Raw genomic sequence first — 24267 nt, 5'->3', positions numbered from 1 at the left:
CTGCTCATATCTCAAAGGCCACTCAGAGGTCATTCCCTGCAAGCAGCTGGCAGAGGACTCACTATGGTTCTGTGACAGGCCCTACCCTACGCAGTCACACAAGCCTCACAAGAAATGCATGGCTTGACTCATACCACAGCCACCTCAAAGATCACAAAGACTAGCAGGAATCTATGGCCTCTGGGGAAACATCAGGGCTAGGGCAATAGCACATAGGCCACAAACTCAAGAGACCAAAGGCAGATCCTAGAAACGTTGCCTCCAGCACAGGAGTGGTGCAGACTACAGAAACACACAGGCTATAAGAGCCACAAAGGTGAGGGAGAAACCCAGGAGCTCTAACCTGTCTAGATGTGCCCGTCACAGGAGGAACTGGAGGATAGCCTCCTTCCACCCTTCTCAGCCTCATGGCTCACCTGCTGGCCTTCATCCTCTGCTGCCCAGTACACCAGTTCATACTTGGTGATCCGCTCCTGCGGGGGCAGCAGCCATGATAGATGGATCCTGGTGTCCGACTCAGCTTCTGCCAGGAAGTCTGCAGGCTGTGCAGGCACTGCAATGCCCACCCCCAGGCACAGTTAGCTTCACGACATTCCCCCAAGGGCCCAGTGAGAGGGTACCCAGCTCTCACTTTCCTGAATCCCCTGTAACCACACCTGTAGAGTATGGTACCCTTGCCCTCCCCAAGCTCCAAATTTCATAGCCCAAAGAAACAGGAATGACCCTTCCTAAGCCTTTGCAGTCAGCTGGCTAGCCAGAATGAACACCCTCACCTACCTCCTTGTTGTGTCTTGACCTGGATGGTAGGGCTGGGTGGGCCATCGCCCACAGCAGTGAAGGCAAGGACTCGAAGGCTGTAGGTAATGCCAGGTAGCAGGCTGCCCACAGTGGTAAGGAGTCCTGCATCAGTGTTGTGCTTGTGCCAGGCGCTCAAGGGGCGCCGTGAGTCTGGAGTGTAATAGACACGGTATCCCCGTACCAGGCCATTGGGCTCCTCAGGTGGCTCCCACTGCACCAGCATAGTGCTGGCACTCAGCATTCGGGCCTGCACACGGCGTGGGGGGCTGGAGGGTGCCTGTTCACCCGTGCGTGCACGAACCGCCTCACTGGGTGGTCCTCGTCCGATGCTGTTAACAGCCAACACACGAAAAGCGTATTCTGAAAAAGGGCTGAGGCCACCAATGCTGTATCGGGTGGTGGCTACACCATCCACTTCCTGGAAGGGGCCATCTGTGCCAGCTGCACGGTACTGGATACCATAGTAGGACACAGGCTCTGCATTTCCAGAGTCCCATGTCAGGGTAACACTGGTGGCGGTTGTCTCTGTCACCACAAGATCAATTGGAGGCTTTGGGAGAGCTGAGGAGAAAAAGTTGTTGGAGGTTATAATTTTGAGAACAGATCCAAGGCATCATCCAAACACAGCATATGGCCACCTGAGTGTGGTTGACACTTTGAAAAAGGGCTTGAAAAGCTTATGGTAACTGCTTCTTCTTCTTCTTCTTCTTCTTTTTTTTTTTGGTTTTTTGAGACAGGGTTTCTCTGTGTAACAGCTATCCTGGAACTCAAGTCTGTAGACCAGGCTGGCCTTGAACTCACAGAGATCTGCCTGCCTCTGCCTCTGCTTCTTGGGTGCTGGGATTAAAGGTGTGTGCCACCACTGCAAGGCACTTTCGGTAACTTCTAGGGGCAGCTACTTGAGACACTGCAGCTAGGTCTGTTGGTGGTCCCCGGATTTTTGAGCCCTTTAGTATGTAACACACTGCTCAGCACATGTGATTCACCTAACAAACAGACTTGGTCCTATGAAGTCCCACAGAGTTCACACACCAAGACTAGACAGAGATCTGCTTGCTACTGACCTGCACTCACTTGTACCAAGTATGTGTAACGGGGTGTGTGTGTGCGTGTAGTATCTCCCAAGGTATTGACCTTAAGAGTTCAGAAAGTGCTGCAAAGCTGTTAGCCCCAGTAGACCACAATGACTTTGTTCAAAGTGAAGGTGGCCAAATCGCAGGCCATGATTGCTCCATGAAGAATGACCACTAAGTACCAGGCACCGCTTTGGTGCCACATTGCCTGTGGTCACATCCCTGCTCTCTGGAATTTATACTCTGGGGAAATAATCAACAAATGAGTTGATGGTAATTGTGTACAAGGAGAGCGGGAAACAAACAAACAAACAAACAAAACCCACGGCCTCTCCTCCCATGGGGTCAACAGGAAAAGTTTCATAGTGCAGAAACCTGAAGGGAGAGGACAAGCCATTGACAATTACAGTGGACAGGGAGCAGCAGGCAAGGGGACTACAACAGCATGTGTACTCAGGGTGGGAGGCCAGCTGGTGCTTCTGGTTGACTCCCAGCGCAATCTGAGCCCCTGAAAACTACCTTTTGCTTTCATAAAAGGAAACAGCATAAGGTCAGCAGTGTAGTTCCCAGTAGGGTGCTTAGCACGTGTGAGGCCCTGGGTTCCGTCCCAAGGAACCCAGGACCCAAGCAGAATCAGGTGGAGCAACAAGATCCTGGCTAACACACTTTTATTTTTGCAGTAGTAGGGATTCAATCCAGGGCTTCACACATGGTAAAGGCTCTACCAACTGAGCTGTGTCTCCAGTTCTTAGTCTGTATCTTAAAAAGACCACCCAAGTTAAGGGCATTGGTATACACTTTTAATCCCAGCACTCGGGAGGCAGAAGCAAGAGGATCTCTGTGAGTTCAAGGCTGTCCTGGTCTACAATAGTGAGTTCTCCAGAACAACAGAATTGTCTCCAACCCTAACACCCACACCCAGGAGAAAAGAAAAAAAGAAAAAAGAAGGATAGGTCAAAATCAGACAAGAATAGAAGCAGGGAGACCATGGAAGAGTCTGTCACATAAATACTAAATACATGTGGGCATGGTGGGGCAAGCCTTTAATCCCAGCACTCCGGAGGCAGAGGTAGGTGGATCACTAGTTTGAGGCCACTATGGTCTACATAGTGAATTCCAGCAGCCAGAACTACACAATGACATACTTTCTCAAATAAATAGGTAGATAACAGATAGATAGATAGACAGACAGACAGACACACAATACTAGATATATGTTGGGCTGGAGAGATGGCTCAGTGGTTAAGAGCATTTGTTGCTCTTGTAGAGGACCAAGATTCAATTGCTAGCACCCACATGGTAGTTCACAACTAGCAGGAGTTCTGATAAGTCTTAATAATAAAACCACGAGTCAGAATATCGGGGTAAATGCCGAAAGGCCCGAGAAGTAAAGGAGCCAACCACAAGAGAGATCTTTTACCTCTACTGAATCCTCAGACCAAAGGGGCAATCCTGTCCCTATAAATCCTCAGACTGAGCAATGAGCTCCTGGTCTCCTCTCTCCTTACATTCCTCTCCACCCAGCCATATCACCCCTGTCTCCACCTCCCTAATGCTGGTATTAAAGGCATGTGACTCCCAAATTAAAGGTGTGAGCCACTACCTCCTGGCACTGGTTCTCTGGATCAACCTCATGTATCCCAGGGTGGCCTTGAACTCACAGAGATCCGCTTGTCTCTGCCTCCCAAATGCTGGGATTAAGGGTGTGTGCCACCACTGTCTGGCCTCTGTGGCTAACTAGTGAGGCTAGCTTAGCACTCGGATCTTCAAGCAAGCTTTATTTGTTACAACATGAACAAAATATCACTACACACAATCATTCATAAACCCCACTTCCAGATGATCTGATGTTCTCTTCTGGCTCCATGGGCACCAAACACAAAACATACACACATGCACGCAAGATAATCCTTACAAATTAATTTTTCAAAATTATAAATAGTAATGTAGTATGTGCCTGTCCCCAGAGGCCTGGGCAGAGAAACCCTCACCCCACCTTGGCTACCAGTACACCCTTCTCACTGGGAGGAAGGCTGTTCAATCCAAGGGTTTGCTGCTAAGTAGTGGTTGCAGGCTGTGAGTTCAGACCACCAAGGCTAAGTTCTGGCTTTGTTGTCATTTGCTCACTTGTAACACAGGAATAACAAGAGCATCTGACCCACATCCGCCCTAAAAAGCAAAATCAACTTTCCTGGCATGATGCCTGCCAACTGGGAATACCAGCTAGCTACTCGCAGTACCTATCCTCTTTCTAAGGACCTGCCTAGAGCTGGGCACCTTAAGAGGCCCTGCCTGTGCCAGCTCCTGCTCACCTGCCACAAAAGCCCCCAGAGACGGAGGCGGACATTAGCTGGCACGGGGCAGACTTACCTTTTACTGTAACCTGGGCCGTGGCTTCTATCATGCCTAATGAAGAGATGGCCACACAGGTGTAGTTGGCAGATCGTGTGACACTGCTGAGCTCCAGCACATTGCGGCCAACGGGCATCTCGTCCTCTTTGGTGAGCTCTTCAGCACCCATCATCCACTTCACATATGGCATGGGTGCACCCACGGCCACACACGTCAGATTCACACTGCCACCTGGCATCACCTCCTGGCTGCTGGGAGGGATGGAGAAACGAGGAGCCACGCGACGCACTGTGGAGGAGGGAGAGAAGCACTCACAGGCTGGGCAGGACACAAGGGTGGACAGAAGGGCAGGGGCCCCTCATCAAGGAAGACTCTCTTGTCAGAGCCAAGCCCATGCTCAGAGACAGGAGGAGTGGCATCCCTGGGGCCTGGCTCAACTTTTCCCACCTCACTTTGGGACTGTAAGTACTCCCTGTACTCAGGGACCATCTGGAACACCTCTTAGTGAGAACTTGCAACCAAGCTTCCATCTTACCGCCTGGGACACTCAGCCAAGGCCACACAGGACTTAGTGCAAGATCCAGGCCTGGTTAGAGCCACAGTCCAGGTGGTCCTCCAATGACCACCCTTGCTATCTCCTGACTCCCCTCCTCCTGTGTCTCCAGAGGGACCAAATGGGGTACCAACGAAAGAAATCCAGGTCCTCAGAGCATGGCTGGGGCAGGGCAAAGGATCATCTGGGAGTAACATGGCCACCTTTTCTGGAGTCAAGGTCTCCACCTCCAGGCCATGGCCTCAGGACGGAAGAGAAAATGGCACAACCACCTGCTGGGCCTTGGCTGTGCTTAAGGTCAGCCTGGGACCCACAATGTGGATTGCCTCTTAGGAGGGCTAGTAGAGGGAACAAGGGGTTGGGCGGGCCAGGGACGTGGTCCGCGGGCAGGATGGGCATGATGATGGCAATAACATGATGAGGGCGCCGAACAGACGGCTTGCTGTGCCAGTGAGCAAAGGTCTCAAGGAGGAGGGTGGCTGTGCCTGGCCACGACCCCCAGCCTTGGACTTCCCTGGCCAGAAGCTGTCCTGAGCTTCTCAGTCCAGAGCACAGCCTGGAACCAACCCCTCAAGGTGCAAGCTTGGCACAGACATTCAGACCATGCAGAGGGGTAAGGTGGACAAGACCTAGCCACACATAGGCATGCTTGGCATGCAGACAGGCCATGCAGCTGCTGGCAGAGGCTCCTATGTATCCTACATGGTCTCCGTACACAAGGGGCCAGAGAGGACAGGCAACTATGAGAGCACTGGTCTCTGAGGACTCTTGGTGGGGAGCCCAGACATGCATAGGATCCGTGGTACCACATAGGAAGCATCTCACACAGCCCCGGATCACAGAAGCAGAGCTAGAAGCACTGGAAAAGACCACCAGGTCCAACCTCACCTCAATTCACAGAGGTCAAAGTGAAGCTCAGAGCTGAGACATTTAGTAAAAATCATCAGGTTGTATTAAGGATCTAAGACATCTTTCAAAATCAACTTCCCTTCAAAGACATATTAACTATTAACACCTAAACTACCACCATTCCTTCTGGGGTCACTATTCCTTCTGGCCCCCCTGTCTCATGGCCCTCTACCTCTCCCTGCACTCTACTCCAGCACTGCCACAGACAATGGGCATTTCCCTGATTAACAAGTTACTGCATGGTTCCTGATGCTCCACGGCCAGCCTCTAAGACCTTGTGTAGAACCTGCTTCCACACCTCCACAGCGGTTTCCCTTAGTCTTACAAGTGGAATCGCAACACTGGCAGCCCCAAATGAGCCATAGCGAATGAAGCTCTCTCTCTCCCTCCCTCCCTCTCCCTCTCCTTCCTTCCCTGGCACATGGAGTGTGTAATCCAGATCTGGCTACAGAGAGACAACCTTTGGACCAGAAACAACCTTTGGATGTTTGCACAACCAGTGGGAGCAGTAACACAGTCTACAGGGGCAGCTGAGCTCAGGCTGGAACCTTTCCCAACGCATGGGAGAACCTGCTCCAGTACAAAGATAAGAACAGTGGAGTAACAGTAAGAGGTAATGACAAACAATGGCCTGACCAGACTGTCTAGTGGCCTGGCTCCAGTCCTGCCCAACATCTAATCTACTTCTACACTTCTAAGTTTTGTAACCTAAAGGACTCTTTGCTTATATTAGTTCATTTTGCTTGCATTTGCTTATATAAGTGGGTTTCTACCATCAGCCTCTTCAAATTATTTATATTTTTGGTTTTCTGGGACAGGACTTCTCTGTGCAGTTCTGGCTGTTGTGGAACTCTATCTGTAGACCAGGCTGGCCTCAAACTCAGAGATCCAGTATCCTGGGATTAATGGAGTGTGCCACCACTACCCCACAAAAACTTTTTATTTAGATTTATTTTATTATTATTTTGTGTATATGAACGTTTTGCACCACGTGCGTGCATGATGCTCAAGGAGGTGGTAAGCTTCCATGTGAATACTGGGAATCAAACCCAGGCCCTTGGCAAAAAAAAGTGTTCTTAACCACTGAGCCAACTCTCTAGCCCTAAACGTTTTTTTTCTTTTCTTTTCTTTCTTTCTTTTTTTTTTTTTTTTTGAGACAGGGTTTCTCTGTATTGCTTTGGAGCCTGTCCTGGAACTCACTCTGTAGACAAGGCTGGCTTCAAACTTACAGAGATCCACCTGCCTCTGCCTCCCAAATGCTGGGATTAAAGGCATGCGCCACCAATGCCCGGCTCCCTAAACATTTTTTTTATTTATTTTTAATTTATGCATTCAATCCCTAACACAGTACTGCACAAGTATTTGTGCACCACATGTATGACAGAGGCCAGAAGAGTGTTGGAGCCTCTACAACCAGAGTTACAGATGGTTGCAAGCTGCCTGGTGGGTGCTGGGAACTGAACCTGGACCTCTTCAAGAACAAGTGTTCTTAAACCCTGAGCCATTTCTCCAGCTTCCTTTATCACATCTTAATGTTAGGGTGATGACAATGTATCACAGACACAGCAGTTCTTGTGGCAAGGAACACGTGTGTCCTAGGGGCATGGTTGTCAAGTGTCTCACGGCAACAGACTGCCCTTCAAGAACTCTCAACTGGCACAAGATGAGGCACAGACAGGTTTTGCCAGCCTGGGGCCTGGGAACTCCCTGGGTTCAGAACAGATCCAATAGGTGGGTGCTACAAGGTAAAGAATAGGTGCACAGGGCTGGGTGTAAGCTAGGTCCAGGCCTGCCAAGATAGCCCTGGTTGTCCTAAAGCTCAATATAGACCAGGCTGGCTTTGAATAAAAAAAAAAAGATCCATCTGCCTCTGCCTTCTGAGTCCTGAGATTAAAGGCATGCACCACCATGCCCAGTGAGAAGTATAGAGTTTCAATTGCAGATTGAAGAGTCAACACTGACATGGGAAATGCATGCCTGCCTTTATATGGACAGTAAGGTTAGGCATCTGTAATAAATTCCGTATCTTTGAAAGTCATGGTTGACAGGGCTAAAGGAGACCCCAGGAGGCTATGGGAAGAGCCTTAGGGCTTGGTAAGGCTGGAAGTCTGGCTCTAGCTAATGGTGGGACCCTAAAGTCAGAAGGGGCCATTGGGTGTCAGAACTAGGAGGTTCTGCTGAAGGAAGTAGGTCCTTAGTCAATAAATTTCAGGCCCACACCTAAAATGTTCAAACTTTACCCCAGATCATGCCTGGTGGACAGTATTTTCAGACCCAGAAGAGACCTCCAGAGCCAGGCCCTGGCCACCCCTTTGAAAGCCTCCAACTCTAGCTACCGTCAGAAAACCGAGGCCCTGTGGGAACTGATACTAAGAATGGTTTTTATTTTCCCCCAAGATGCAGGTAACAGGGAGAACTCTGGGGGCTACAGAGAAGTGTGACGCCAGGGTTATCCCCAGCACCAGGAAAGGCAGGCAACCAGAGGCCCCAGGGTGTACCACTGATGACTTCACTAACAATGGGTTCCAGCCTTGTGCAGTCCTGGAAGGCAGTTTCCTAGTACACGGGCAGGTCAGCACATCTGCAGAGAACAGTGTGGGGTAACGGGCGAGAGAGTGTCTTGAATGCTAATGGGGCCCTGTGTCCTGACCCTGTGCCAACAGCTGGAAGTGACTGATGCCTCAGGACTGCATCTCCATCCACCATCCTCCCCCTGACACCAGAGCACAAGGCCTCCAAGGGGAACAGGACTCACCCTGGACTCCGTCTATTGACAGAAGCAACAGCAGGGAAGGAGAAACTGGAGCTGGGAAAAATGCTCTTAGGGTCTACTCTCAGGCTCCAACAATGCTGGTCTATTACCGTTCTCCGTGCATCCTTAGTGCTGACATTTTATAGACAATTTCCAAAACAGGGCCCTGCCATTTCTGGATTATATTTCAGCTGTAACTTTTAAGTCTAATTATTTGCGCTGACAACCCCCTATAATAGGGCGGTGCGGCGCCCAGAGGCATCAGCATTCAGTGGAGTGACAGCCTAATCGCAGGGGGAGGCAGCCCCGCAATCTGCATTCACTTGCGGAAATTTCTCTGATGAAAATAACACAACATTAAGGAGGGGATAGGGGGCAGGATCCACTGTATCAAGATAAAATAACTCTTTAATAAATAACCTTGTGGCTGCCGCAGAGCAGTAATTAAATGCTGGCACACCCGGCACACAGTTTTAAGTAAAGCTAGAAAAATGTAAGATGCAATTATCAGCACCAAACAAATTACCAGCCCGGCAAATCCCCCCGGAATATTTAGAAACTCATTTCTCCTTCCCGTTAAATATTTGTGTATGTGCTTATTTTTGGTGGGACCACAGGGTGGGTGGAGGAAGGAACAAAGGACGCAGAGGGTAGGTAAAGGAGTGTGTGTGGAGTGGCTGCAGACCGGGCTGTCTGCTGACTATTTTCTGAATGCCCTGGCAGATCCGCCCGGTCAGCGAAATGGTGTAACTGAAATGCCCCAGAGCTCTGGAGTGCATATGGATGGAGGCTTATGCTGATATCTGAGCCCAGGCTGCAGCCCTCCTCCTGACCAGCTCCCTTGTCCTCCTGGAGTAAACTCAAAACCACAGATCAAGATGCAGAGGGCACCTGGTAGCTTGGGTCTGCCCTAAACTTCCTTGGACACCCAAAGCCCATTGAACAGGAGAGTTACTCTGACACTTTAGATCACAGGATATGTAAAGGACCACTAGCCCCTTGCTGGCCCAGTACTGGAGAGTAGAGGCCTGGCTCCAATCAGACTGCTCTGGGAGAGGATCCAGGGAGTTTCTAAAAGCCCTGCACAACCTACAGTTGAGCTGAACTGCTGCTCAAGGCCCCAGCAAATTTCAGTTGACAATTCAGTCACTATAGGAATAAGCAACCTGGATCTGAATGTCCAGTGCCACTGCCCAGCATGGGGCTGAGGGTTTTAGCTGGCTAGAAAGTCACATATACTCTATTCTCAAAGAGGAACAGAGGCTGGTTGGGAAGCTCAGTCAGAGAGGTCTGGGCAGGCGGGATGACCTTGGTTTGGACCTGGCATGAGACAGAAAAGATACAGTGATGGGGCACTTGCTCAGGGTGCCAAAGTGATGCCACTTGCCTTGTATCACAGGCACCACTGTCTTTGTGAGGTAGACCAAAGCTGGTCTTAAGTCTCAAACAGCCGGTCTGCTTGATGGAACATTGGTAAGGCTCTGGGGGCCTCAAGGACAGGGCAGACACTGCAGGGCTATGTCGCATACTGCAGGATCTCAAGGGACAACTCACTCTAAATTAGCTTCTTCCTATTGTCTCCGGTAGTTTTGGCTTCTCTTAGGCAAACATGGCCTACATAAGGGTGGGGAGATGGTAGAAGCTTCTCCAACCCACTGTACATGTCAAGCACTTCAGCCTTTATAATCTCTCTGACCACAGCTCCCCACAATCGTTCTTGACCTCTACCTGGAACGACAGCTAGCCTGGCCTGGGTGCAAAGGTGGGGTGCAGTTTGGTGCCATGCACCATGCATGCGTGACCACTCCAGCAGCAGAACCTGGCTAAGGGGACATGCAGACACAGTGCATCAGGGACTCAAGCAGCAGGAGCATGCAGGGAAGAAGGCCTGCCCACCCATCCCTGGTCCTGCCTGCCAGCCAGCCCAAACAGTGATGAGCAGAGGCCAACTGGCGGGCAGGCATGGCTGGAGCGAGCCTGAGGGAGTTGACCAAGCCCGCTGGTCCCAACTGACGGGGCACAGTTGGTGGGCGAACTGTAGATGGATAAGAAGTGAAAAAGACCAACCTTCTCGCTGATCTGAGAGATGAGAGTTTGGGTTGATGGCAGAGTGCGATGAGGATGAGGAGGGAATAAAAAAAAGACAAGGAGAAACACAGAGAGAGTAAAAACAGGCCAACCTTCATCTGCCCACACAGCACAGAGACAAGACAAGACTCCTGTGCCCCTCGCACACACACGTGCACACAGGTGCACACGGACCACGCCGCTCACAAAAGACTCAGGACTCATGGAGGGACACAGTGGACAGACCTAGGGCCCACCAGCAGGTGCCAGGGACGATGAGGGCAGAACTAGTAGGGGTAGAAGTGGGGCATGGGCCAGTCCCATACCTCACACACCCTCGCAGCTCAGACAGACCTGGTAAAGTGGGCTCTGAGGTCAGGGCCCACCCAGCTCACAAACCCATCAAGGCACACAAGCCACTACGGCCCCACCATGAGGAAGCCCCATGCTGCACAACACCAGTGTGAGGAGCACGTCTGGATGCCTGTGGGAAGGAAGACTGGGTGGTAACACCCTCATTTCAGACAGCAGTGGCTCAGGTGCCAGGTCCCTGAAAAGAATGAGGAGGATGGTAGTGTGGTATAGGTAGGCCACGTTTTGCCAAGGGCAGGGCTCTGCCTTGGCCCAGGAAACTGTATGCCTGAGAGCTGGAGGGGAGACACGCCGTGGATGGAAGGAGAAAATGAGTCACTCAGGGAAGGAGTCAGATGGTGATGGAGAAAGAGGCTGGTCCACCCAGCGTGCCTGGGCCTGCTAGACTGTGGGTGGAACTGCAGGCAACTGTGAACAAAGTCAGATGTAAATTCATGATGTGTGTCTCCCAGCGTTATCCCAACAGAAAACCAGGCAGCCGACTCTCATGTGTTTCCTGTGCACCTGGCAGCAGCTGGGAGCTTTGTGTGTACTGCCCCTTTGGTGGTAGCAGCCCTAGGGCCACAGAGACGCAGGCAGAGTCCTGACAGTTTGGGGAACAAGAGGGAGTATGTGGGGAAGCTAGGTCTGAGAAGATGAGTCAATAGATACAGAAGAATAAAGTTAGAGATGGAGACAGAAGCCCTTTGGAGGCAGCAATCCTGAGCAGAGGGTTTCCACAGAGACAAACTGCCACTGGGTACAAACATCTGAAGAGTTGGGGCTATTTAGGCTCATTTGACTAAGAGGCACTACTGGTACCTGGCTGGTTTGGGATGCTTCTAAAACGTCCTACTATGCAAAGAATAGCCCTCAACAGAGATGTATCTAGTCTAAAATGCCAGCAGTGCTAAAGTTAAGAAACCCCTGAGCTATTATCCACACTGGCCCAAATCAGGAGGCCCAGACCCTGACAGACTTGGAGACTTCTATCTCCGGGTGGTAATAGGAACCACTATGGAAGGAAGTTTTGAAGCCACTATGTTGGGAGACAAGAGGCCAGGAGACCGGCACTGGGGTGGGGCGGAGTTCTTCCATGCCAATCCACCCACATGCAGAGTTCCAAATACAGAGCTGGTGGGGGTGACACAGGTTGTCCTAGAGCACTCTTTGGGGCAGATGATGTTTCGCTAGGCATAAAAAGAAAACTGGAACCACCATGGGGCAAGGGTCCCAAGGAGCAGGGCTTTTCTTTTTTTTTTGGTTTTTCGAGACAGGGTTTCTCTGTGGTTTTGGAGGCTGTCCTAGAGCTAGCTCTTGTAGACCAGGCTGGTCTCGAACCTAGCCTCTGCTAGCTAGGTTCCACCTAGCCTCTGCCTCCCTAGTGCTGGGATTAAAGGCGTGCGCCACCAATGCCCAGCCTAGAGCAGGGCTTTACTTATGTACACAAATACTAGACCTAAAGGGCTGGCATGGATTTAGGAGGGTTCTAGATACGAGGTAGTGCAGGGGTGGGGAGAGGCAGCAGAAACCTGGTTGGCCGTGCTAGATTATAGACAGGAAGGACCAAGGGTAAAGGAACCCCTATATTCCCCCACCACCCAAAGCTCTTTCAAGTGGACTTTATCCCAGGAGATGGGATAAGGCAAGATCCAAGTCAATTATATATGGACGTGGGGACTCTGGAGGTAGGGATGCTCCAATGAGTTAAGATCTCCTGGTCAGTGCCCTAGCGGCCACCTCCACCCAATTCCACAGATAATTACCACCTGCCACTAGGGCCACAGCCAGCCTGACAGTGCTAGCTGATGCGTTGTCTATCCAAGATGACCATGCCAACCTTTTTGAATCTGGGTGGCTTTTTCCTGCTTTGGTATTGCCTCTGGCCGCTCTATCCTAGAAAATGGCCAAACAATGCTTAAACACCTGTCTTAAGGCTCTGCCTGGGGTCTCCTCTCTCTGGTGTAGTCACATGCAGACAAGGGCTGCCTCAGTGAAGCCAGGGACTGTACACGCTGTGGTTGACAAGCAAGGAAGCTGGTTACTGTGAAGAGTCATTTCAGTCGCTAACATCCCAGAGGGACTGGGGTGAAGGCTGTGCTTCTTATATCGCTACTCTCTCAGCCTTCAGGGAAGTGTTTGGGACCTTGGCCTCTGTCTGGACGGTATCCCTAAAGACAGAGTGGGTCATCTAAACTGAACTGGTTTACAGGACACCTAACAACAAGGGGCTTCCCAACTCCCACAAAAAATCATGATGAGCCCAAAACAAAGAGCTCCTCTGCCTGCACTGGACCACTCACCTAACTGACTGACACCAGTGACCTCGCCCTCTCTAGAACCAACGTGTAACCTGGGGGCACGGCAGGTCCTCAGGAAGTAGCTAGCAGCTTGCTTCTCTCTGCCTTGAGTAAGCAAGTCTACCAACCTGCTCTGAAAGTAAGGTGGGTCAGTGCTATCACTCAGGCTCCATGAGCTAGAGGAAGGGCAGACCGTACTCAAAAAGATGAGGGACAGAATCATTGCTGCAGGGAAGCTGGGTCTCCTCAATGAGTCCCAAAGAGGGGCAACTTAACTTTTAATGCTATCCATTTGTGCAGGAGGATTAGATGAAGGTGCAGTGTGGGCAGAGGGTTTCCATGGCCTCACCTGGGTACCATGTTCTCTAGACTATCCCATGTGTTCTCAGAGGGCCAAGGTTGTCAGCTTTGATCCCCTTGGGCTATGAACAGAGAGGCTGGGCACACCAAAACAATCCCCAGACTCTTCAGCTGTAGACCCACTATACACAGCACACAGTCCATTTAGCCCCAACTAGGACTGCCCAAGGGAATATACCCATAGGTGTTTGCAGCTATCTCAGCCTTACCCCCAACATGAGGGGTGGGGCTGGTGACAGAACACAGGAGGCTCCAGGGAGGCCCACCTGGTCCATTACTGAGGCCTGTGGGATCCAAAGTTCAGAACCAGGAACCTGGAGCCCACCCTGCTGGGAGTAAGCAGGAAAGTCAGGTCAGGCATGCATATTCACATGCAAACACATGTGTCTATATGCTCCCCTCCCCCAGGATAACACACACACACACACACACACACACACACACACACACACACACACACACACACACACCAATGTCTGCTTGGAAGGCGGCTCCAGACTCCCATAGGACTCCGGGCCCAGGCAGCAAGGACCTACAAGAGATACAAATGATCCCCAGGGGTAGTGGTGGGGGTGGGGTGAGTGTCTGCTTTCCCAGGGGCCTGAAGGGAAAGAAGGCAAGTAGTGGCAGCTGCTAGTAGACTGCCCAGTGGGAGCTACAGAGGTGGCGGCTGCTAGCACTGCTGAAGAAAGAGGTGGGGAAAGAAAGGCTAGGATTGTGGAGTCCCTCCAGTGTCTGCACCAAGGTTTCCAGGCAGCATGCCTGGCAGCTGACATTTGGCTCCAAGGTGACAGAGCCAGGTGTGGCCAAGTTCTTACCTCGAACATATAGGTTCGCAGGGGCCGAGTATCGTGTGCCTGCTGAGTTGGTTGCCACACACTCGTACTTGCCTTGGTCAGACTCCTCGCTGCTCTCAATCTGCAAGGCACCTGTGGGGACACAAGAGAACAGGTCAGTCGTGGTTCATGTCAAGTGTGGCCTGGAACATGGAGGTCCCACTGCTGTGGCTCACCTGGACCATAACCTAGGGCCTGTGTGGCTTCCGGGAAGCTCTTTCTGATAAGCCATGTCTCTCTAAGCAAGAATCAAGAACTTGTACTTTGAAGCAAGATGTCCTTACTATGGGCCCGTCCCTTAGGAGCTGTCCACAGAGTGCCCACCACTGTCCCAAGAGTCCTAAGGCCTGTTCACCAGTATTCATGTCTATCAGTTCTCTTGTCCCAAAATCTATAAACCCCCAGGCCTAGAAATTCCTAAACAAGCAATGTCCTTGTCTGCAAGAGCCTGAGTGAGACACTGTCACCTACTTGGAAGGGGCTTGTCTTGGGGCTTAGTGCCCAGCAGCCTCTGCCCCACACTCCCACCATCTCCTTCCACTCTACCCCCACCCTGCTAGCCCCACCCATTCCGGCTACTTTCCTCAGTTTGGTCCTGCTAAAGTGCTTCGACCCACCAAGGCTTCTGCATAATTCAGAAGGCTAATGGAGACTATAGCTCCCACTTGGGCCAGCGCCTTAAGGGGTTGCTCTGGCCACAGACGGACAGACAGGAGCCAAGGCTGGGGGTGCGGGTAGCTGAAAAGACCCTCTTTGAGGATGTATGAAATTTGCATTTGGGACCTGTCCTGCCAGGTCAAGTGAGTGAACCCCAAGGTGAAGGGCCATATGCATTTATCACCCCCCCAACCCTACCCCAGCAATAAACTCTTGAAAACTGCTAGTGAAAGCATACTGGGCAAGCTATCTATGACAGAGAAACTCACAGGGCAAAGCACCACACCCCTCCCTGGAACAATTTGACAGACAATTACACCCACACAGGACAGTCCAACGGACAGCTAATAACCCCCACAGGACACAGTCTGACAGAAAACCACCTCCTTCATGAACAGCTGGGACAGCTCTAAAGGGCTTCTTCCTCCACCCTGACTGACAATCACGCCTACACAGGACAGACAGAACCGGCCAGGCCCCACCTAACCGGACAGGACAGGAACCCCAGAGGGAATTCCAAGCTGTGTTTGCACAGCCCAGGTCTAGGAGTAGACACTATGGGTCCAAGCTACAGCTCCTTCAAAGCCTGCTCTTCGTCTTTCCACCATCATCACCCAGGGCAGCAGGAGGGGCTGTGCACACCAGGAGGCTGAGTGAGGGCTATAGGTAGAGCAGGAGGGAAAGCACACAAGGGGAAAGGGCTGCCCCAGCCTCCCCACGGGCATCAGGGCGTATCAGAGCACAAGCCAAATACCCAATAAGGGCAAGACAAGCGCCGACTGGCAGCCAACATATCATGTACATGGGATGAATGGACACTGCTACAGCAAACGGCTACTCAAGCAGGTGAGGATCAGGGCCCTGGCTAGTGGGGGTTGTCCAAGGTCAGCTCAACAGAGGTTTGGGGGAAACAGGAAGCTGGTGCCACAAGTTGAAGACAGGAAATAGTACCTGGTTTGGGGGTTACAAACGATGGAAGAAAGTCTCCCATGACAAGAGCCAAAGTGTGGTCAGGAGACCTCTGCTAGCTAGTTATGTTTGTCAGCTTGACATAAGCCAGTCATGTGGGAAGAGGGAACCTCAATTGTGAAAAAAGCCCCCATTAGATTGGTCCTTAGATAAGTCTGTGGTTAATAACTGATATAGGAGGGCCTGGCTCACTGTGGGTAGTGCAAGTGCTGGGCAGGTGGTCCTGGACTGTATGAAAAAGCAAGCTGAGCAACCCATGGAGAGCAAGTCAATAAGCAGCTCTCTTCCACTGTTTCTACTCCTGCTTGAGTTTCTGCCCTGACTTCCCTCAATGACAGACTGTAATCAGGACACACTGGCCAAATAAACCCTTTCCTCCCCAAGTCGTCCTTGGTCATGGTGTTTATCACAGCAATAGAAAGCTAACTAGGACAAGACCCAATATAGACCCTGGAGTCTATTTGTACACAGACATCTCCAAATCTTTATCGACACTCAGACCCAGTAGCAGGGAAAGCAGGGCCAGCATGTGCTAAGTTGATGAGCAGAGAGATACAGAAAGGGGAGGAGAACTGAGTCCTGTCGTCAGGGTGACAAGTAACATCCCATGGGAGGCAACTACCCTCAACTCCAACTTCTGTCCTGAGCACTCTTAGCCTTGAGCCAGGGTCTAGATGTGCCCACAAATGTTGACAAATGTGGGAAGAAATGACGGGATAAAAACAGAAACTACCATCTGTACATGACAAACTGTCTATATATCCCCATTCTCCTGTAAGTCTCTCGGCCCTGAGGGTAGGTGGTCCTGGCTCCAATTCTAAGAGGAGGAGAAGTACTTGAGAGATGGTTGAGTCAGACTTGAACCATGATCTTTAGGAATCCAGAATCTATGCTTTCTCACCAACAGGTTGCCCTGTTACATGAAAGCAGCTTGAAGGGACTGCAAGCCAACAGGTCAGGTGACCTAGTTATGCACGGGCTTGTTTATTTTCCTATTGCCATCTAACATAATCTAAAATCTGTAGTCCTTGCTGCTGAAGAGATATAGGGGATCCTCATTTGACCACATGACCAAGATATTTAGGATATTAAAAGGAAAGCCAAGTAGTAACTGAGGACTTTAAGAAAAAAGGTTCTTGGCCCTGAAGAGATGGCTCAACACTGGCTGCTCTTCCAGAGGACTGGGGTTCAATTCCCAGCGCCCACATGGCAGCTCATAACTGTCTACAACTCCAGTTTGAAGGGATCTGACATCTTCACACACAGTATATACAGGCAAAACATCAGTGCACACAAAATAAATAAATCTTCAAAAAGAAAGAAAGAAAGAAAAAGGTTCTTAAGAAAGTTGCCAGTCTTGGTCACGCTCCCTAACTTACAGGAAGTGTCTCCATCTATGCCAGCCTTAGGGACAGGCTAGGCTTCACTATGGGAACCAAATGGATCCTTCTGTGGGGCTGGCCTAGAAGGCCTGGTAGCAGGGCTTGCCATCCTGGGAGGTCTCGGCTGGTATCTCCACAATGCAGACTTGTAATGGATGAGTCCACAGGAGGGAATGACTGAGAGTGGAGGTGTGTGGTGGCTGGTGGTATTGTGGGGCTGAACTGGAGATGAAGAGACTGGAGAGGTCGGGATGGGTATGGGGAGGTGACGGACTGGACGGGATGGAGTGGAGGTGACCAACGGCGACAGTAGTGGCGTGGCGTGGTGTGGTGTGGCATGGCGAGATGCACGGACAGCATTCTTACCTCTGATTGGTGAACCACCTGGTGAGGTAATTTGAATGCAAATAAGATCAGAGAGAAACATTAGTACAAAAGGAAGGAAAGCCACAAAAGCCAAATCAGATAAAACAAAACACCAGGAAGGGCCTTAGCTATATGGAGAACTCGAGGTATCAGTTTAGGTGACTCAGGTGTTGTGTGGGCAAGCAACAGGCTGGGCCAAGCTGAGTGTGGGTGGAGCATGTCCCCTGGGTCAATGGCACAGCTCTGAGGAAGTGAAGGGCAGAAGGAGGTATCAATAGGAGTCAGGAAGGCTGGACTGGGCTCCTGTGACCCTTGCTGGCTGGTTGATGGAGGGGAAGGGGAAGAGGTGATACCCACTCTAAAGATTACCCAAACCCACTGGGGTAAGAGTTGGAGGAAAGCCTTCATCAGAACAAAACCAGGGCATTTAAGCAGTCAGGGTTAAGAGGAGAGCTCACATAGGTTACCATGGACCAGGGCTCCCCAAACACAGACCAGCCCTGGCATCCAACAGTGGAGGTGTGGGACTCAGTGACACTCACAGTCCAGTGGCTGACAGCCCACAAAACCCACCTGACCCTATTAAGGACAGAGTGATTGGAGTTCCCCAGCCTAACTGGTGAGAGGCAAAGGGCCAGCGCCCACCCCTTGATTGTCTGGTGCCTCAGAGCCCTGGGATCAGCAGCCAAGAGGGACAGGCACTTGCCTTCCAAAGCCAGGTTTATTATGAGGCCTGAGCAGGTTTGCCTTCCAATACGTGCCTCTCCCGAGACTCCCACTTCAACCACTGGAGCCAGGAACCTGTAGACAGACCCAGGTCCAAGTCTATCCACCCACTGGCTCCTTTGGCAGGGTGGGTTGGAAGTGTTCAAGGCCACAGATCAGTTCCTGTCTCATTGAACTTGGCAACACCCACCTGGAAAAATAACCATCTCTACACACAAATGAGGAAACAGAGGCCTGGAAACATTAAGAGGCTTGGATATGAGGTAGCAGGATGTGGCCCATCTAACTCAGGGCCTCCCCACTGGACACCCTGAAGTTATGGAAGCTAGAAGGAAAGGCGGTGGCTCGGACAGGAGTGTATGTGACCCAACAGGTAAAGTGAGAACCATTATAACGATTCTCCATGTATAGCCCAAAGGTCTACGGGGGGGACCCAGAGAACCCCTTAGGGGGTCCACTAGAATAAAACCTACAATTAGTTTCTACACTATTAAGACTGGGGGTGGTGGAGTACGCCTGTAAGCACTTGGGAGGCTGGGACAGGATGACCGTGGCAAGTTTCAGGACAAGCTGAACTATATAATGAGTATCACACCAGCCAGTAAAGACCTGGCTTCAAAAACAGGGAAACAATTATTGGCCTTATTTAGCCACTTTCTCTATGAATATATAGTAGCATTTCCTGGAGGGCACACAACCTATAAAACCATAACAGGCTAAATGCAGCCCCATTTAAGCTCTACATTAACAACAAGGTTTTTCTTACTAAATATTTTTTTTTGTTTTAGGATATATAATTATCTTTTTTAAATTTTAGAATGTTATTTAACACTTAATAGTTTTAAATTATTTTAAAATAATTACTAAATACTTAAAAAATTTTCACCTTAAATATCTAGCATAGTAAACATCAATAGGTATCATCCAGATAAACAGAACCACTTTAAGGCCCTCTGAATTAAAGTTAGCAATATTGAGACCAGAAAGCCGACAACCACTGACCTCCTGCGGCCTAGGTGCAACCTAGGGTAGTGTATACTGCCTAGCACTGGAGCCCTGAGCCTGTGGCTTCCGCTCTTTTTACATGCCCTACTGACTTCTGGGAATCGTACTCTGCCTGCCAAATGGAGAACCTGCCCTATTCACTTCACTAGACAGGTATATGGGATTGAAGGGGCCAAGAATCAGCCTCCCCAGGAGAGCCATGCCAATAAGCTCAGAAATTGTAATCACACACTGACTATGCTTCTGGAAGACCCAGCCAAACGAAGATCAGAGTGGAATACACGAGCACTTCCAGTCCGAGCTAGGGCCAGCCAGCACAATGAGAAGTCACAAGCATCTCACCAGAGAGGCCAAAGGCCTCCTCCTGCAGCCAGAGCAGTCATCTCCACTTGACACCACTGGGTGGTGGGCATGTGTAGAAGGCGTGGCTGGCTCTGTGGGTCAGTGAGGTGTGCTATATAGTGGCACATTTAGGCTATAAGGAAGCACAAGAGAGCCCTGTTCAGGCCTGGCAGAGCTTATGGGCTAACAGCCCCCACTCAGGACCCAGCCCTGGATACCACAGGTGGTGAGGCTGCTGTGGCTAAGGTTCTGTCACAGCCACAGGAGGCCATTCTCTCTGCACTAGTCCCTCTTAGACCTGCCTCAGGTCTCAAGCTCAAGTGGCCCATGAGGCTATTGTGGGAGCATATCACATTGCTACAGCAGGAAAAGAACCCTTCATGCTGCGCTCACACCTAAGCTGTGCACACTGCCAGCCCTTGGTCCCGGGTCACACCATATGCAGATGCACTATGGTTCAGGTCAGAGATACTAGAGGTACTGTGGGGACTGCCAGAGGGGCTGAGGTCAGGACAGCCAAGGTCTGGAACTCTGGTGGGATGTGACTGCTTCTCAGGCTCCAGGTTTAGTGTATGCTCTTAGAAGGCAGCAAGGTTACCTCCCAGGAGAGCTCCCAGACCCTAGTTTCTACTGGGGGACCCTCCGACCTGCACAAAGTGAACATGATAATTATGGCCTGTCCTACTTCAAGACTCAGTGGTGGTAGAGGGTAGAAGAGCACCCTGTGAACTGTTGGTGATGTAAAAACCACAAGGGTTCTTGTAAATATACAGTGTATAGGGGACACCCGCTCTATGAAAGGGTGTATCCACACGGCTCCACCCCAAGCACTGGACACACAAGCACCCCCTGGCACACACACTCTTATCCTTAAGTCACAGTTCCCTGGTGGCAGGAAAGGTCAAATGAGTAGATACCCTCTTCAGTGACAAGTCCCAAAGGTCAATAAAAGAATTCTTCAGTGAGGACTTAGAGAGCACTGGCTATGGTGGGGAAGGCCTCCCATACCCAGTCTAGGTAAGTAGGTCTGGAGACAAATGGTGAAAACTGCAGCTCCTGCGGGAGTAGCCAGAAGTTGGGTACAGTGGAGGAAGCTAAAGTGAGGAGAGGGCCAGGTGGGTAAGGATGGGTCAGTGTTGTTCCCTGCAAGTGGGAAGTGGCAGGAGGCAGGACCAGAGCCTTTATCATAAACCTGGCAGCAAACTGTCACTGTGTCCTTAATGCAGCTTAATGCAGCTACTTTGAGAAAACTGACAATTTAACTGAGGTCAGTGAACTAATAAGGGTGTATGTAGATAGGACAGGGTGAGATAAAGCTGGCCATATAGGCAGGGTGCCTTGACCAGGAGCACGTATCTGACAACGCAGGCAGGGTCAAGGGTTATAAGCCCAGGGTCCAGCATAGCATGGCTTTCATAGTCTAGGAGGAAGATGAATAGATAATACCAACAGTTGCTAGAAGACAGTTTTCAGAGTCTGGGGCAGGGAGAATGGTGGTGTCCCGGGATAAGACAGAGGCAACAGAAAGAGAAGAGGGCCAATTTGAGAGCCACGTGGTGATACATAAAGAGGCTATGTGGTTCCTTATTGGACAGAGAGTTAGGTCTCTTTCAGGTTTAGGGGTGGGGACCTGCCACTCATGGAGAAAGGGTCAGTGGGAGCAGGGCATGACTGTTTATAAAGGAAGTCACTGTTCGTCCAGGACAGGGGGACATCCGGAAGGCACTGAATGTGGGCCCTGGAGCTCACACAGGATGTTTGTGCTGTGCTGACCAGTGGGGGTACAGATAAGGAGGTGGTGAGTGAAGCACCAGGAGCAATGGGCTTGCCTGCCAGGGGACGGACTATGTCAGAGCAAGCATGAGGCTGGCAGGTCTATGAGCTTGAGGAACCAGCACTTCATGCGAGGGTATCAGGACAGCTAGAGGCAAGTGTAGGGTAGTGAAGCCCAAGGGAAGGCAGGAGGGTTTGCTCAAGAGGAAGGGCTGTCAGCCACTGTGAGGACAAGGAGAGAGAGGCCTGAGCAGCATCCAGTGGAGTGATGGGCAGGGGAGGGGTGGCATGGGGTCTGGCACACAGTAAGCACTACATAAATACTTGATGAACAAATGCTGGAGACGCTGGGCCTTCCCAGAACTGCTGCCTGCCGCAGACAGTCAATGCCATTCTGGGGGAGGAGTCAAGCCCGTAGGGAGGACCGTCTGGCAGCATGGGGAACCTGCCTGGGGCACCCATGAGCAAATTCGGGGGAGACGAGCCATGCCGGCCGCTGTGCTGTGCTGGGCAGCAGCCACAAACGCTGCCGGACCATTTCCTGCCTTGATTATGGCTGTTTTAATTAACTGCACTACAGCTGCCTCCATCTTGTTGAGTTTTAATTAAATTAAATGAGCTAACACTTCGTGGGCTGTCTCAGGCGGCCGTGGCTAGGGCCGGAATCCTGCCCTGCTGGGTGGCTCATCACTCCCTCTTCTCCTTGGGCACCAAGATGGTGTGGGCCTGATGGGAGATGCTGGAGAGGAGCTGGGAGTGGTGAACCAGCAGAGCCCCAAAAGAGGCCGTCACATCCTTCATGATGTTGACATCACAGCTGACAGACAGCAGGAGTTCAAACCAAAGCTGGGCATACCAACAGTGGCCTACCTTCTCCCAGCCAGCAGGACTTCTGGAGCCAAGTCTGTGGGTCTGTCCTGAGCTGCTATGGGGTGTAGAACGCAGCCCAGCTGATTCTGAGCCTCCTTTCCCACCCACTCCATTTCCACAAAATCAGAATCAATTTTCTTGGCGGGAGCCTCACGGGCAGATCGATCAACGGGGCGACACCTCCCTCCTGGTCACAGTGGCATCCTTGTTCCCAGGGCTCCAAGGTGGCTCGACTGAGATATCCATAGGAGACAAGTGGCTCTGGTGGCCAAAGGACAAGGCAGATCCCCCTAGTCTTAGGCTCTTAAGGTCCATTTGATGCCTGATGAATCAAGCATTACTGGCTCCTTCCCCAGAAACCCTTGCTGCCTAGAGAAACAGAGATGTAGGCTGAGCTGTGGGAAAAGTAGATGAAAACCCAGGGGCACCTTCCTCAGGCCTGCCGTGATGGCATGTTATGCATGCTTGGAGGAGCAAAACTGGCCCAAAGTGTGGCATCTGACAATCCCAGAAGAGTCAGGATAGAACTTGCCACCACATACTCTTCCCTAGGCAAGATTTGGTCCATGACACTGCTCAGCCTGCCTTTCGAAGTTCATCCTCCCAACACCTAACTGGACTATGCTAGAAGGTGTCTTCCCCAAGGTATCCATGGGACCTTAACTCTGCCCTCAGCTCACCTGAGCGCAGCTGCTTGATGCGGCCGTTGCTTGAAGTGGGGTCCACAGGAAGGAAGTCTTTGAACCAAGAGATCTCAGGGTCTGGAGTCCCACTAGCTGCACATAGCATGGTGGCGGTACGAGCCTTCTCCACCACCTTCAGTTGAGGGCCCATGTCAATGGTTGGGAACCCAGACGGCAACTGGTCCTCTGCAGACAAAGCGTGACATGTGCATTAGGACTGGCCCTGCTTGCCCCTGACTTCCAGGTTAGCTGGGACCCACAGTACCCTTCTCTTCCCCATCCCTGACTTCTAAGAATGAGCCCTACCCCAGATGAAGAGTCAAGAGACCTAGGTCCCTTTTGGCAAGGCAGGAGCTGCAGGAGGGCCTGCACCACCACATCCCTGCTGGGGAGTTTCCAAGTCTGGGAAGCACAGACTGAAGACGTCAGCACTTATCTCTCTAGGTCCTGGGAAGAACAGAGATCAATGCTCTGCCGGCTGCAGCTGAGAGTGCTATATGGACACAGGGCGGGGGAGGCAGGGGAGAGAGAGCTCCCAAAGCATCACCAGCCACAGTCCATAGAGGCTCTGTGCTTGTTCAGCCTCCGCTTCCTTGTCGGCACACATGACACCGTTCCTTGGCCTGCATCGCTTCAGCAGTGTGGCAGAGCCCCAGGTCACTGACCCTGGGCACCCTGCCCTATCAATGATCTAACTCTAGAGTCCTGCCTCTGACCATTCTTTACTGCAGCCTTGACCCTCGGCCTTCTTTCTCCCTCAAACCTGACCCTGAAAACCATGATAAGGCCTAAGGACCATGTCCAAGTATGTGCTGGCTAAGAAGACAAAAAAAAAAAAAAAAAAAAAAAAAATCCCTTTTTTTTTTCTCTCAACTTTTTCTCGAGTTGGCGACTCACAGAGGAAATCACTTCCACTCTACCCATTCCCACCTCACATAGGTTTCTGAAGCAGCCCTAATGGGCTGAGACAAAGCCACCCAATCATCACCTCTCAGAAGCACCAAGAACTGAGAAGATAGGCACTGGACCAGTGTAGACCATGGGGGACTCCCATCTCTACCACTACCAATCATCTCTAGGGTCTGCATGTGCTCTTTACTCTCTATTTTCCATCTGTCTACTGGGTTTAGGTGTCCATCATGT

The 24267-nt window shown here is 51.1% G+C and overlaps 1 protein-coding gene across 6 annotated transcripts in view; it reads right to left on the bottom strand.

Annotated features, from left to right (window-relative positions):
- Ptprf (protein tyrosine phosphatase receptor type F) overlaps positions 1-24267 on the bottom strand; it is a 71389-nt gene that overhangs the window by 28246 nt on the left and 18876 nt on the right. For 4 of the 6 annotated variants that reach the window (XM_035438925.1, XM_035438926.1, XM_035438927.1 and 1 more), the window contains exons 4-8: positions 23122-23310; positions 14334-14444; positions 4242-4511; positions 778-1359; positions 417-553 (exon numbers count right to left, since the gene is read on the bottom strand). In XM_035438925.1, coding sequence (XP_035294816.1) covers positions 417-553; positions 778-1359; positions 4242-4511; positions 14334-14444; positions 23122-23310 — 1289 coding nt within the window. Of the gene's footprint in view, positions 1-416; positions 554-777; positions 1360-4241; positions 4512-10504; positions 10517-14333; positions 14445-17725; positions 17744-23121; positions 23311-24267 lie in introns of all 6 variants that reach the window. The other 2 variants (XM_035438929.1, XM_035438928.1) reach the window with 2 other exon arrangements.

This window comes from Cricetulus griseus, chromosome 2, assembly GCF_003668045.3.
Source record: "Cricetulus griseus strain 17A/GY chromosome 2, alternate assembly CriGri-PICRH-1.0, whole genome shotgun sequence".
NCBI classification, from domain to species: domain Eukaryota; kingdom Metazoa; phylum Chordata; class Mammalia; order Rodentia; family Cricetidae; genus Cricetulus; species Cricetulus griseus.
This window is presented reverse-complemented; position numbering and strand designations above follow the sequence as displayed.